Source organism: Pseudopipra pipra, chromosome 2 (assembly GCF_036250125.1).
Source record: "Pseudopipra pipra isolate bDixPip1 chromosome 2, bDixPip1.hap1, whole genome shotgun sequence".
Lineage (NCBI taxonomy): Eukaryota > Metazoa > Chordata > Aves > Passeriformes > Pipridae > Pseudopipra > Pseudopipra pipra.
Window position 1 is genome coordinate 116,887,081 of NC_087550.1, and position 15,518 is coordinate 116,902,598.

Here is a 15,518-nt window from a genome sequence, read left to right on the forward strand (position 1 = left end):
ACAAACATTTCCGCGGTAAAATGTGACAAATCTTTATAAAAAGTGAGTCAGGAAAGTTTGGGGGAGATGAAATCTTGGATGTTCTGTTCTCTGGGTGAGCATTTTGAGGAGAGAAACAAAAGGAACCACCCAAAGACATGCAGAGTCAAATTATGTGCTGGAGAAGCCTGCACAGCAAGTGCTGGAATAGATCACACATCTAATTTTAATTGAATGTTTATCTCACAGTCATGGCAGCACAAGTGTGCAGCAGGTACAAACTGTTACAGAGAATGCTGCTTTCACAGCAAGCATCGTTCCAACCAAAGGGGTTTTTCTCCCAGCCATCCCTTGGCATTAATGCTGATGTGGGAATTCAGCAATGCCCAAACATGCCTTGTTTTAGTGCCATCACCACTGTGTGCTAGATGCATGTTCTCCAGGGGGGTTGCATATGTTGTGCTTTGTGTAGGATAAAGCCAATACAGCAGGAAGATGTATTTTTCCGTGTGCCTGAAAGGTTCCCATGCTGGAAGAGCTCCCACATAAACAATGCTTTTGACCCTTATCCAAGGCAAAATGCATTTCACAGAATCACAGAATGGTTTGGGTTGGAAGGGACCTCAAAGATCATCCAGTTCCCACTCTCTGCCATGGGCAGTGACACCTTCCACTAGACCAGGTTGCTCAGAGCTCCATCCAACCTGGTCTTGGACACTTCCAGGGATCCAGGGACAGGCACAGATTCTCTGGGAGACTGGTTCCAGTGTCCCATCACTCCCACAGCCAACAATTACTTCCCAATATCCAATCTAACCCTACTCTCTGTCACTTTGAAGCCATTCCCCTTGTCCTGTCACTCCAGCCCTTGGAAATAGTCTCTCTCCATCTTTTTTGTAGCTCCTTCAGGCCCTGCAAGGCCACAATCAGGTCACCCCAAAGCTTCTCTTCTCCAGGCTGAACAATCCCAGCTCTCCCAGCCTTTCCTCCCAGCAGAGCTGCTCCAGCCCTGGGATCCTCTTGGTGCCTGGTTTGGACTCTCTCCAGCAGCTCCATGTCCTTGCTGTGCTGTTCCCCAGGGCTGGAGCAGCTCTGCAGGGGGGTCTCCCCTGAGGGGCAGAGGGGCACAATCCCCCCCTGCCCTGCTGCCCACGCTGGGGGATCAGCCCAGGACATGAAGGGTCATTTCATGCACATTTCTGGGTCATGTATGTTCTATTCCCACCTGCAATTCATATCTACCCCATTCCCACCTTCTGCTTCTCCAGCCAGGATTGGAAAGGGAGGAACCTGCTCCTGAGGTGCTCATCTCATGTAGCCTTTGGGTTTGTGCAGAGTAGAGGAGAGCAGGAGCTGTTCTGCTGCTTTCTTCCCCAAGATCAGTAATTCAACAGCTCAGGTAGTTCCTTCTTCACCTTTCTTTCATCCAAAACTTGCTTTTCCCGTGACCCTCCAGCTCTTCCTAAAAGGTGAGCGAAAGGGCAGGGAACTCAGAGCCCCTGGAGGAATCACAGAGTCGCAGACTCGTGGAACTGTTTGGGTTGGAAGGGACCTTAAAGATTATCCAGTTCCACCCCCTGCCATGGGCAGGGACACCTTCTACTAGCCCAGGTTGCTCAGAGCCCCATAGATCCTGACTGTGGAAAAGAAACAGGGAGCCAACCAGAACTCTGAATCCAAGGAAAGGCTTTGGTTCTTGCTGGCTGGTCACCCTCTTTGTTATGGGAGCAACCAAGCAAGACAGTGGAGAGATCCAAAGCCATCAGCAGGACTATTGGTACTTAATGTACTGCCAGGGGTCTTCTCCACACTCCCTGGCACCCAGGATCCTCTTGGTTCCATGTAGATCCACCTTGGATCCTCTCTGTTCCAGGCAAATCCACCCAGGATCCTCCCTGCCCTTAACTCTGGATCAGCTCTCGCTGCTCAGCAAAAAATCCTGCCATGACCCTTCTCCAGGGAGGCAGCAGCTGGAATCAACTCCCTTCCTGCCTGTTCCTGGATGATTGTCAAGGAATTGGGGAAAAAGATGCCCCTGTGCCACACCAGGGAAGGACATCCCATCTTGCAGGGCAGGATTCAGGAGGAAGCCCATGGATTTTCAAATTTCAAAAAGCAATGTATTTTCAAAAGGTCAGGTCAGGTCTTCTCCTTACTCAGCACTTTGCATTTTGGCAGCTGAGCCAACATGTCCTGCAGCTTCTTTTGGACAAAATTCCCATAGATCCTGATTTTCCACCTGCCAGGAGAAATAAAGCACTTCCTTCCACGCCTGAGAAACCACAGAATCCATAAATGTATCCCCAGTCAAACACAGAGAGCAGGGCACAAAATCCTGGCACTTCATGTTCCAGCTCCACAGAATCGAGTTTCCCGTTTCCAAGGACTCCGAGTGCCAGTTCTGGAAGGAGCTTCTCTCCCTTGTCTGGTCAGATGTTATTTGATATAATAAATATCACAGGAAAATGGAATCATCACCCATTTCAACCAGCACAGCTGAAAAAAAAAACCTAAAAAACAAAAAAACAACATTAAAATTCACACAGGCAGCTTGATTTGCTGGGCATGGCATGAAAATAAGGCTAAATGAAGGTTAAATATTGGCTGAATAGTCATTCATCCATTTAGGAGCTGTTTATTGAGAATATATAAAGTGTTGGTGGCTAAAAGTGGCAGCACATTTGAGGCTGAATCAGACAAGGTTTCCTGGCCTTGCTGTGTTTAATTTCTCAGACTAAGCTACCTGCAAAAAAGCAGAATTTCAATGCAAAAAAGCAGAATTTCGACACAAAAAAGCAGAATTTAGGCACAGGAAAGCAATGAATAAGACACAAACTACTCAGTGGAGTATATTTAATTCCTGGGAGAAGAAACACTAACCAATTAAATTAAACATTTTTAACTCGGCCTTTTTTCCAGTGGAAAATAAAATTTCACTGGCATTGAAATCTCCCGCTGGGGGAAAAACATATATATTTTTAATAGTTTGAAAAAGACTAAAGCAAGCCCATTTTTTTCTGACTTAGGTGTTGTTTTATACAATATGTCACATTTCAGAATGAAAGCAGAACGCTTTGACTGATCCAAGTTAGCCTTTGTTTAGAATTTAACTTTATATCGATTTTTTTTTTATACTTGTTTATTTGTTTTCACCTCGTTGAGGATGAAATAGATTTTGGAGCATCAGAAAGTTCAACTGACTTGAAATTACGGCCTCCCATCAGCTCCATTTCCTTTGCAAATTCATCTTTGTGCAAATGTGACCTGATGAGATGTGACACCTCCCACGGAGATGGGATTTGATTGCTGGTGGTGGTGGTCAGGGCAGCTGCTCCAGCCCACTCATTCCACGAAAACTCGGATTTTCTGCTGTGGAGCTGCTCCCTGGGTCCCATCATCAGCTGTGAGACAAAGGCAGGAGCTGCCACAAAGACCCCTGGGCAGAATTCACAGATGGTGTTAGCTGAAAAATTTCAAATATAGTGATTGGCTTCTCGGTCTGATCAGGAAATGTGAAAGCAGAAATACCCAATTACTCAGATTTACAGGGAAAAAAAATAAAAGCCACAGCAGTTTTAAAATTAAAAAAAAAAAAAAAAAAAAAAAAAGAAAAAGAAAACAAACAAAGCCCAAAGAAAGTTAATTCCTTATATTCTTAGAAGAATAAAAAAACCATCTGTCCCCACTGCCTTCCTCTCCCACAACCCACAACATGAGGGTTCCACACACACGTCCCCAGACAAGTTGAGGCAAAGAGAACTTAAAATGCTCACAGGCACCTGTCCAGAGTTTACTTCTTTCAAGAGTTTTAGACATTGCTCAGGGTAAGATAAACATCCAGTTTGCAGGTGTGTCCTGAACCAAGTCAGCAGAACCTCTGGGAATTCCCCTTTGCTAGATCTGGATGGGAAGAGATATATATGTATATACATATATATATACATATATGAAAATATGAGGTGTTTACTCAAATAAACTTGTTAGATGTCCCTAAATGCAAAAAGGAAAGGAAAAATATCTTGTCAGAGCAAGGTATTTGCAACATTTTACAGTAATGTCACCTGGAGAGGGACTTTTCATGAGGACATGGAGGGACAGGACAAGGAGGAATGGATTCAAACTGCCAGAGGGCAGGGTTAGATGGGATATTGGGAAGGAATTCTTGGCTGTGAGGGTGGGGAGGCCCTGGCCCAGGTTGCCCAGAGAAGCTGTGGCTGCCCCTGGATCCCTGGAAGTGTCCAAGGCCAGGTTGGATGGGGCTTGGAGAAACCTGGTCTGGTGGAGGGTGTCCCTGCCCATGGCAGGGGGTTTGAAATGGGATGATCTTTGAGGTCCCTTCCAAGCCAAACCATTCTGTGCTTTGGACTTAAAAAAAAAAAAAAAAAAAATCACTGAATTTAGGGTAGAACAAGACTTTTTGCTTTCTTTGCTTTCTTCTTTTTACCTTGATTAAAGAGAACCAATTAACCCTCATGGAATGTTTCTGCCACTGGCTTGGTGGCACCGTGGAAATTTTATTCTTAAATCTCTGTCCTTTTTTCGAGGCACACTCAAAAACACTCCTCATTTTCACACCAGGGAGAGCTGTTTAGTACAGATTTGACAGCAAAATTCTACTGCTTTTACACCTCAGCACGTCCCTGGTGGGACACCAATAACCCAGACCCAGCAAAGCTGGGGAATTTGCCAAAGCCCACACGGTGTCTGCAGGAGAACTGATGTATCAATCAGGGGTTCTTGACTCCCAGCCTCCTGCTTGTTTTTTGGAGCACACATTGCCTTCTTACTCTCCTTAACACCTAAAAATAGCAGACTGACAAACCTCACACCAAATTTATTTGAGAGCAAAAGGTCACCCGGGGCAGAGGCTCCCACAGGCTGCTGGGTGACCCCTCAGGAACACAGGGGCAGTGCTGGGATGCAAACCTGGAAAGTCACTGGAGCTTTTTATGAGCACCAGACTGGAGTTTCAGAGCCAAAGGTGCACATTCAGCTGATTGCCTCGATGTTCCTGTCATTGGACAGGGACTATTTTGGAGAGGGACTTTCCACAAGGGCGTCGAGTGACAGGACAAGGGGGAAATGGCTTTATGATGAAGGAGAACAGGGTTAGATGGAATACTGAGAAGAAATTCTTCCCTGTGAGTGTGGGGAGGCCCTGGCACAGGTTGCCCAGAGAAGCTGTGGCTGCCCCTGGATCCCTGGAAGTGTCCAAGGCCAGGTTGGATGGGGCTTGGGGCAACCTGGTCTGGTGGAAGGTGTCCCTGCCCGTGGCAGGGAGTTGGAACTGGATTCTGTTTAAGGCCTCTTCCAACTCAAACCATTGTATGATTCTGTGATCACAGGGATTAAATAAAATTCTCCAACCTTCTCACCCTCACCCTGGGCAAGGTGCAAAACTCATCTCTGACACCACAGGTCAGCACCTCTCCCTTCCTAACTCCTGAAACTTCTGTGGTGATACCTCAGCAAAGGTTGTTATGAACACAGGCAGGGAGAAAGCAACAGAACAGGAGCATCACATATGGACATGGAAGTTTTAATTTCCATCTGGAGACCCCAGACCAAATTTTTGTACTTCTGCTGTACGGGAGTAAAACTCCTCTCACCCCAGAAACGGGGACACCACTGTTTTCTGTGCACCCCTGAGTCCTTTGCTGCTGAGGTCTTGCTCCAGGCTGAACTGTGAAGTAAAATTCCCATGTAATGGTTGAAATCAGGTCATTCTTAGGGGATATCCCACAAAATTTAGTGCAGCAGAAAGTCTGTTCTGCAAAGTGCCAGCAGGAAACTCCTGAACCTCAAAATCACTTCACGCTGTCGCTGTCAGAGAGATGGAGTCAGCCATGGGCCATAATTCTTGTCCCCCTCATTTCATTTAGAGCCCCTTTTTTTATTACAGGAGTGGAATTTGAAAAGAAAAAGCCCTATTGTAAAAAAGACTGCCTTGAGGAAGCTGAAAGAGGCTGTTACTGTGTAAACTACAGTAGGCTGACCTAGAGTTGAAAAATCACTGTATTTGAGCACAAACATGTGTTTGAAATCGTGATTCTGAGGCCCCCTTTTTCCCCTGACTGTTTCAAAGCACTTTATTTTTTTGATGGCTCCCATCACACAGGGAAATGCTGCGTGGTGAGAGTGCAGGACACAACATATGATTGTAAAACCTGCCACGAAATCTTAAATTAAGTGCAGTGTGAGGGAATGCATCAAGTCACCACCCCAAACCCTTTAAAACAGAAGCCTAAATAGCAGCAGACAGGATGAACAAACCAGAACCTCAAAATAACTGCACAGGGCAACTTCTCAAGAGGAGTGAACCTGGAGGTGGCATCAACTTTGTTATTAATCCTGCTCAGTCAAAGGTGGGGTTGTAACCTTGCCCACCTCTCAGCAACAGCTTAGGGGGATTTTTTTTCCTGCCATTTTCTTAGGCTGCACAGTGCAAATATTAAGTTTTAATAAAACCATTCCTTCTGCCTGCAAGGAAAACTGCTGACAGGGTGCACTGAAATAGAGTCCACACTCCCAGCCAGGCAGAGGGAGCCACTGCAGCCCGTGCTCTGGAGCCTGTTGCTGTTGAACAGGAATAATAAGGATTTAGAGGATAAATTCAAGTTTTAACTGCACTGCTTGTATGGTAATTAGATTGTCCTAAGTAGCAACTAACTGCTGATTTTAGACACATGGAGCTAATCCCAGCACTGGCAGCAGGACCTTTTTTGTTCCCATGTGAAAGCAAAAAAATAAAAGTGTTGCTGAGTGTGGTGGTCACAAACCTATTACACTGAGTTAACTTGGCTGCCTCAGAAAAAAAGCTCCCCATAATTTAGTTTGCCTCCTCTGATATAAGAAGGACCAAAATTCAGCTTCCCACTCACACTGCAGAGTTCTGACCTGGGAATGGGGGCATGGGGAGTGATAGGAACAGGATCCACCGTGGTGTGTGTCTTCCACAGAGAAGTGGTGACTCCTCTGCTGCTGGTTAAAACCAACTAATTGAACATTAAACATCATAAAAACCCCTCATTACTGCTCATTAGAAATGCCTGGAGTGAGACAGCAGTTAAGGGCAACCCTCAGAGGTCTCATCAGCCCCTCTAAAATGCAGTTTGCAGTGAGGGCAATGGTGGGAGAACAAGCCCTGGCACTGCAGCCTGATCCCGCTGCTGCCATCCCACCCTGCCAGGACAGATGGGGGGGAACCCTCAGAGAGTGGTCTCTGGGATGTGCAGGGGCAAGTGGCTGCCCAGACCAGTGGGATCATCTGCCCACTGCCCTGGCTTCACAGAACCATGGAATCATTTGGGTTGGCAAAGGTCTCCCAGCCCATGGATCCCCCCTGTGCCCCATCCCCACCTTGTCCCCCAGCCCAGAGCACTGAGTGCCACGGCCAGGCCTTCCTGGGACACCTCCAGGCTCCTGGGACACCTCCTTTTCTCCAGGCTGAGCCCCCTCAGCTCCCTCAGCCCCTCCTGCTGCTCCAGCCCCTTCCCCAGCTCCGTTCCCTTCCCTGCACACGCTCCAGCCCCTCCAGGTCTCCCTTCCATGAGGTTCCAGACCTGGACACAGCCCTGGAGGTCCCTCAGCAGTGCCAGCACAGGGGACAATCCCTGCCCTGGGCTGTGCCCACACTATCTCTGATCCAAACCAGGTTCCATTGGCCTCTTTTCCCCCTGGGCACACCCAGGCTCGTGTCCAGCCTCTGTCACCAGCACTCCCAGGGCCTTTCCCAATCCTTTCCATCCCCTCTGTCCCAGCCTGGAGCTGCAGGGTGTTGTTGTCACCCAAGAGCTCTTTGAGCTGCCACATTCCTCTCCCTCCATCATTTTGTGGGGGAAAAGTATCCTTTAGACTAAAAATCACACAGGACATCACACAAGAGGCGATTTTGTCACAGGGTTTGTTGTCCTTCCACCCTTCCCACCTGCGAAAGGAAAAGAAAAATGGTAAGACCTTGGTATTTCCATTTGTGCATTGCTTGAGAACTGAAATGCAAACCTGTCTTGTCCTGCAAGAACAAAGAGAAAACCAAAGGCTTAAATATTTCTATCAGGCATTAAGAAAGAGAAATTAGGATCAGAGAGCACAGCAGGAAAACAGAAGGGGTTTTGCTGGGTTCAGTGCAGCAGCTTTCCCACAACAGCTTTCCCTGACAGCCAGTGCTCCACAGGATCCAAGGCACTGCAGGAAGTGAAGGGAAGCACTGGAGAAGGGCTGAAGTACCACAGTGTGGTGGCAGCTGGGAAACGTCTTCCTAAAGGTAACACCGCAAGTGAGAAATACAGAGCGCCCAGAAACAGCAGTTTTCACCCCTCAGAAGCAAGATATGAGAGCAAGAACGAGGGCAGAATTACCTGGAGCACTTTGCACAACCCTGAAAAAAGACTGGGGACAATAAAGTCCCAGTGTTGGCTCTTCACGAGCCCATCCATGTGACTTTACCAGTGCAGAGAGAAAATGGACATTTCTAAAGCCTGCCATTTGTGCTCTCTAAATTAAACACTTCTTTTAATTGCTTGTGATTATCTTCTAAATCAGTGAAGTGTGGCAGGTTAAGTAACTTTATTTGCTCTGTGTTCAATAAACACTGTTCAGCTGAAGTTTGCTTAGTCATACACAGCTAATAATGTGCAATAATCAAAAGAAAATCATCACATTCTCTCCATGTACTCCTATTTTGTTGGCATCATGGTTTTGCCTCTTAGATTCATTTCTCCTGATATTTTTCCTGCTCAGCTGGGTTTTCCCTTCCACTCCTGAGCATTAATATTTTAATGTACTGCTTCTCCAAGATGTTGGTGTGAGATGAAGTAGGTTCTCCAAGTCCCAGGTCCCTGCCATGGCCAGGTGTTTCTTCGCCCAGAGGACACTCTGGGCGCTGCACTGAGCTTGGAAGAGCTGCCTCTGAACAAAAAACAGCATTTTTTTGCCCTGTAGAGTGAAGTTCAGCAGAGCTGTGAAGGGAATGTAGCAAAGAAATTTATCCCAATTCAATATCAGCCACTATCACACGTCCTTCAGTGGTTTTGGTGATGTTTGTGCATTGGCCACCAGCCCAACTCTCAAATAATTGTAACTAAAAAGTGACTCCTACCTTCAGAGGAGACAAGTTTTGGGGTCACAGGCTCGGGGGTGGGTTCCAGCAGAGGAATGCTGTTGTGTAAATTCCTGTTAGTCTGGGCAAGTGCTGAACTTGGCAGTGGGACCCGGAGGATGGCACAGACACTCTCGGTAAACCTCATGATAGACTCTTCAGCAGGTGAGTTGATGAAATCCAGGAAGAAGGACTGCACTGGATAAAGATGTGTTGGTCTTTGCTGACAGACTTAGCACTGGTTATTATGCACATGCACAGAAGGAAAGGGTGTCAGAGATGTTTACACTCTAAAACTGCTTTCTAAGCTCAAATTCATACGATGTCAAACCTGATTTCTTTTCTGGCGTTTCTTTCATACATTTCTTTTGTTAGATGGGAAAAAAATGATTAAATAATTAAAGATTTGGGCAAGCAGTAGGTCCTTATTACAGCACTTCTTCCTTCTCTGTTCCAGGGATGACCTGCCAAGCCCGAAGCTCCTACATCACGAGCGAGATCCTCTGGGGTTATCGCTTCACCCCTGTCCTCACCCTGGAGGACGGGTTTTATGAGGTTGACTACAACAGTTTTCATGAAACCTATGAGACCAACACCCCAGTTTACAGTGCCAAAGAGCTGGCAGAGATGGCCAGCCGAGCAGAACTGCCCCTCACGTGGTCCGTTTCCAGCAAGCTGGACCAGCACGCGGAGCTGGAAGCCGAGGAGGAGGAGAAGAATCAGGAAGACCAAAATGAAAGAAACGGTGACGTGGCCAACTTGGAGAGCGAGTCCAAAGTGTAGAACCAACAGAGGCACAAAGGCCATGCCACCTCCTTCGTCTTCTCCCTCTTGGCTCCCGGTTTCTTCCTGCGACACGCCTTTAATTCTTTTTTTTTTTCCTTCCTACGATTCTCAAACCCTGGAAAATAAATACTCCAGATGCGAAATATCTGCCTACCCGATTCCAGCTCCAGAGATTCACAGACTCCAAGGCGTGGGGTAAAGCTGCAATACCCACTGGGGGTGGTGGAATCTCCATCCCCACCCTGGCAGTGACTGCTGGTTCCACCTCTCCAGGGTCAGACCTCCAGGTTTATCCACCACAAAAAAAACCCACCCAAATGCAACGGAAATACAAGCAAGGGGTTTAAAAGGAAGGACTAATTCATCCAAGCAGACTTTGACTCTGGTTTTTGCGTGTTTCAGGACAGTTCCACAAGCTGGGGGACAAACCTCTGTGAAATGGGCCTTGCAGCTTTAAGGGGAAGGTGAGCAGAGGGACCTGCAATCCAACAAAATACTGTACATATGCCTTATGTAACTACTTTCTCTTTACATTTAGTAATAAACGCCGCATGTACAAAAGTACTGTAGTAAAGAACTTCTAAATAATGTACACACAGACGTGTAACTAACGTAGGTTTAGAAACAAGAGTCCTAGAAATATCGGGATGCAAAAAAAACCAACTCCCCATCGAGTAGGAATTTCTCTTCAAATATTTGGAGTGTAATATTGATAATTCCCCCCCCCCCTCTAGTGCATGACATTTTCTTCAGTGTACCAGACTGGCAGCTATTTAGAGAACCTCACTGTTTGCCAAACAGATCGTTTCACTGACTCTAAAAAGCCATAAGTCTGGGAGAGGGCAGGGTAGATAAATCCCAACAGAACTCCTGAGATACTGTGAAAATGTTTACAAATAAGGCAAAACCGGTTCCTGGTTACTCTTTTTTGGGGCAGTTCAACCTAAAATTTAGGCTGTGGCAAACTCATGGCTAAACAGAATTTCCTGCATACTCTTAATATAGCGAGCATGTTTCATGTAGAGGTATTATCCTTTATGTGCAATATCCAGGGAAACTCCTCCCTTCTCCCTACCCAGACCATGGGAATTCAGCAGTTTGCTGCACCAACAGCACAAGCCATTGAAAACTGAATTAGATTTTAGCTGCTCAGCTGGGAAAGAAACAGCTGCATTTCACGTGAAGCCAAAATCCATGAAATTTGTCTTTTTTTTTTTTTTTTTTTTTGCCAGCAGAGTCACGGGTGGCACAAACAGCCCTGGGTGTGTGTTTCAACAGGGCGTCCCAGCTAAACACACTGATCCTGCCACCCGTGCTCGAGGGGGGAGAGAGGTTCTCCAACGAGTTTTCCACCTTAGGTAGTTGTAAATCGCTGTAAATCCTGTACATTCCACCCCAGCAAACTTTAAAACTGTCGGGGCGGAGAGAACCTGCATCGCTTACGCGGCAACACCCCCGTGAGTCGGGGAGCTCAGCCCCGCCAAGAACTGCGTTTCTGCCAGCAAAGGAGAAGAAGCTGCAGCCTTAACTCTGTTTTTGTTTGTTTGGTTTTTTTCATACCTGCCTGCTCCGGGAGGAACGAACCCTGCACCGAAGAGAATCCGAAGCGGTTTTTTTTTTTTTTTTTTTGGTACAGAAACATTTACGTTAAAACAGAAGAGAAAATAATTAAAAAAAAAAAAAAATTAACCTCAGGAGAAAAACTTGGCGGGCAGGTGGAAAAATTTGCACTGTGATATAGCTTTCACATTAAATTCACACCTATTTTCCTTTCTTTGATTATTTTTCTTTGCTGGTACAGTTGCCCCTTGCTGATTTTCAGGGCGTGGCTCATCTGGGGCTGAGGGAGTTTTGCAGGTCCTCCCTCTGCAGGGATAATTCCCATCCTCCCTGTGCTTCCCACCGAGGAGGGTGTGGGGAAGGAAAGGGTCGCGCAAAGGGACTGGCAGATCAGGCTGGATGGATGGAGGGTTTTTATGTTTCAGCTCTGAACATTTGCCCCCAAGAGGCTTTCCCAAAGCAGCAGGATGCAAGGAATGGTGCAGAATAAGGAATTTTGGTGGTTCAGTAAAGGTTCCTTACACTCAAATCCCGGGAGGCAGCGCTGGGCTGGGACAGACCTGCCCATGCTCATCCTCCCTCCAAGTGCTCCAGCCCATCCATCCCAACCCACCCACGAGGCTACTACTGAGAGTTCTGGGGGGAAAGGTGGCTCCCCAGCCCCAGGGGAAGCAGAGGAGCCAGGGTAGCAGCACCCCAAGCCCACGATCCGTGTCAGTCCTAGCGGGAGCAAAGCGTTCCTCTGAGGAGAAACCTGCTTTTGGCTCCTGTGATTTATTGGGGCCGCTCCAGAATCCATTGCTGCAGTTTAACAAAAATTGCATTGGCTAGAACAGCAGCTCAGGGCCCTGATTAAACCTTTTTTTTTATTTTTTATTTTTTTTGTGTCCTTTTAGCACAAAAAAAACCCACCAGACTTTCCACCACTGGGGCATGCGCATGTGTGAGCTATATTTTTGTGAATAGGGCACTTCAAGCTTAAAATGTGTGTGTTTGTCTCTCTTTCTCTCTCTCTCTCTCTCCCCCCTGTATTTTATTGTCTTTGGTATCAATGTAGTACGGACTGTAAAGTTTATGAACTCTCATTTTTGTAACATAAGCTTTAAAAAAAAAAGAAAAAAAAAAACAAAACAAAACAAAAAAACAAATAGAAGCCTCCAAAGCTTTCAACGGGGGAAGCTTCATGGAAACTTTGTACTAGAATGTCCCTATCAAACACCTCTATTTTTCTACAATGATTGATTAAGCAGTTTAACAATGTATTTTGTGTCAATGATTTCAACTGAATTGGTAAAAAGACAATTAAGAATCGAATGCTGTTAATTAACAATGGATTTTCAAGCCGTATATGCCGAGTGGTGTTTTCATTGGCAGGAAATAGTTTAACCTGGGAACTTCATCCCTCAAGCCTAAACAATATCCCATGGAAAGCTCAGTTCCCTATGGGAATATTTTTGGCAAATCACATTTTATGGAACATGAATGTAACATCTTGACATAATTGACTACCTAATTAATCAAGACTCATTACACCTCTGTATCATTCACTAAAATATTTTGATGACTTTTCCTCAGAGTATCTTGTGATTTCCAGGAGCAAAAGAATTTCCAGAGGTGAATGTGGGCTCTCAGTGATCTCCTGCAGCTTCCAATTCCTTCTTCAACCATCAGAAACGCTGCAAATGTGCTTTGTTTAGCTTAATGCCCAGAGTTACACAGTCCTCTCTGACTCCTTCTCCCTTTTATTTTTTCCTTTTTTGTTTTTTTTTTTTAATTTAATAACACACTATTGTTTTTCCCCCACCCAAGTTTCCAAACCAAGTCTTCCAGGTATTAACAACAGACACAGACCTCCTGCTTTCAACAGAGCAACACAAATTCCTTCAGCCAATTATTCAACCTCAGGCCTATTATTTAGCAATAAATCCCCTCTTCACCAGCACTAAAAGAAATCTCAGAAATTCTTCCCAGACAAACATCCAAAAATGCAGATGTTCCCTTAGGTGTACGTAGCTGTCATGATCTAGAGCTTTGCCTTAGAGCACCAAAGCCATGGGAGCCATCCCAATAAATTTAAACTTCTGAGAGGGTCCCCAGCAGCTGCCAAACGGGGTGGGACAAACACCAGGACGTTTGCAGATGGTTTGGAGTTCACTTCAAGCCTTTGGCTTTAAGTCTGGGTTCCTCTGTTGGAGTTAAAGGGGCCTTTCCAAGCCAGGGAAGAAATCCCTGTTCTGTGTCCAGCCACAGGGCAGAAGTTCCCGTTTAGCTCAGCTGCACAATGTTGGGCTGTTCAGGAGAGGGAAGACCTGGATTCACGGCTCTCTTCAGCCCAGGGATGGTCAAAACCATGTCCCACTCCTCCAAAAGAACCAACCCTGCTGTGAGAGCACCAGCAGATCCCCAGCACCAATTCCAAGGGATAACTGGCTCTTGAATTCCCAAAAAACCCCAAAGAAACTTTAATCTTCCAGTGGAAGGTGTCCCTGCCCATGGCAGAAGGGTTGGAACGAGAGGATCTTTAAGGTGCCTTCCGACCCAAACCACTCTAGGATTCTATGATTCTATAATTCTACCACTAAATTAAACCCTTGGGGTTCTTAAAGGAAGAGTGGACAATTCCTCATCCCCTGGGTTCCTCCAGTTCTTTAATGTGGATGTGAATTAGAAGCTCAACACTGAAAACAACTTGTCCACGTGGCAATGGGAGGGTCGGGCACCTCGTGTAGGACATTCCTGAGCAGCCCCCACCAGAGCTTCTGGCTGTGAAACATCAAGTTTTCACTATTCTGGTACTCTCTGTCCACCAAAATACCCTTCTTTTCACAATATCAGCCTCCTTCACAGCCACACTGCCACACTCAGACACTTTTTGGGCCACAAATCAGACCCAACAACACGAGAAATTGGCTTCTCTTCCACTCTTGTTCCTTCAGCTCACGAACAAGTTGTTTGGAAACAGGAAGACCAGGCATAAATCTGGGCTTTGTGCTGGAAAAAATTCTTAAAGACAAGACCTGAAAGCTGTTATTTATTGATCATTTCCCGAGGGGATTTTAAACTTTTAGGATTTGGCTTTTTGAAAGGGAAAGGCGGTGTCGACATTCAGGATTCATTTCACGGATTTAGTTCAAGCTTATTTCTCCCACTTTTTTTTTAGATCCTCTGGATTTCCAGAAATTATAATCCAGTGGCAACTTTCAGTGTAAAGCTGTACTTATTTTACCACTTGCCATTGTCCCATTTTTTGCCAGGATCCTGGTGCTCCAACACGGTTTCACAAAGGGAGCACACAAACGTCACAACCAAAGATAGAGCTCTAAAGACACTCAATATCTCCCCATTTCATCTCAAGTGTGAAATCTGTTTTCTATTCTAAGCAAGTTCACAACTACAAACCACAGTTCTTTCCTCTTTCTCCCCAGCTCACGTGTCGTTCACACGGAATAAAAACTTACAAGTTTTAAATAACACCAACTGCTGTTAGTGGTTTTTCTCACAGGGGAGAACCACCCCTACTTTTTTTCCTGTTGTTTTTTTTTTATTAAATCAAAGGCAGCAGCTCCAAATTCACGGTCAAAACTCAAGGAAAGTGAAGCTCATGAAGCTCTGGAAGCTCCAGCACCATCCTGCTCCCAGCTTGCTTTGAAGTCTCCATCAGCCACTCTTCCAAGCCACGGAGCTGTTTTCCCTCAAATGATCGTAGGAAATCACTTGCACTGATTTTCTGGGAAGTTAAAACAGGAAGAACTGGTGGAGAAGTGCTACCCCACCACACTTTTCCTCCACATGTTGGACTAGAGTCCTCTGGACTCCCTCCAGCTCAGGAAAGGAGCGTTCCTGGCACGCGAGCAAGAATCCTCACAGCCCCTCTCCCTGGACACTTCCCCATCAGGGTGTCCCGAATTCCTCTGTGAAATATCCCTCCTAAAGGATGTGTGATGATGGTGTTTGAGGTGCTTCTAGCTGGGAAAGGATGGCAGTGTGGTGTTCAGTGCTGGATCCTCTCCATGTGCTCCTCCTGCCGACCTCAGGATGCAGAGCTGGAGCCTCAGAAATCTCCTCAAAATGCGACTCTAATCAAATTAAAAAATGG

The 15,518-nt window shown here is 46.1% G+C and overlaps 1 protein-coding gene across 2 annotated transcripts in view; it reads left to right on the plus strand.

Moving 5' to 3' along the window:
• KCNJ6 (potassium inwardly rectifying channel subfamily J member 6) overlaps positions 1–12,991 on the plus strand; it is a 165,684-nt gene extending 152,693 nt beyond the window's left edge. For both annotated transcript variants that reach the window (XM_064647111.1, XM_064647112.1), the window contains one exon: positions 9,534–12,991. In XM_064647111.1, the coding sequence (XP_064503181.1) occupies positions 9,534–9,859 (326 nt within the window). In that variant the 3' untranslated portion in view covers positions 9,860–12,991. The remainder of the gene's footprint in view (positions 1–9,533) is intronic.
• The last annotated feature ends 2,527 nt before the right edge of the window (positions 12,992–15,518 follow it).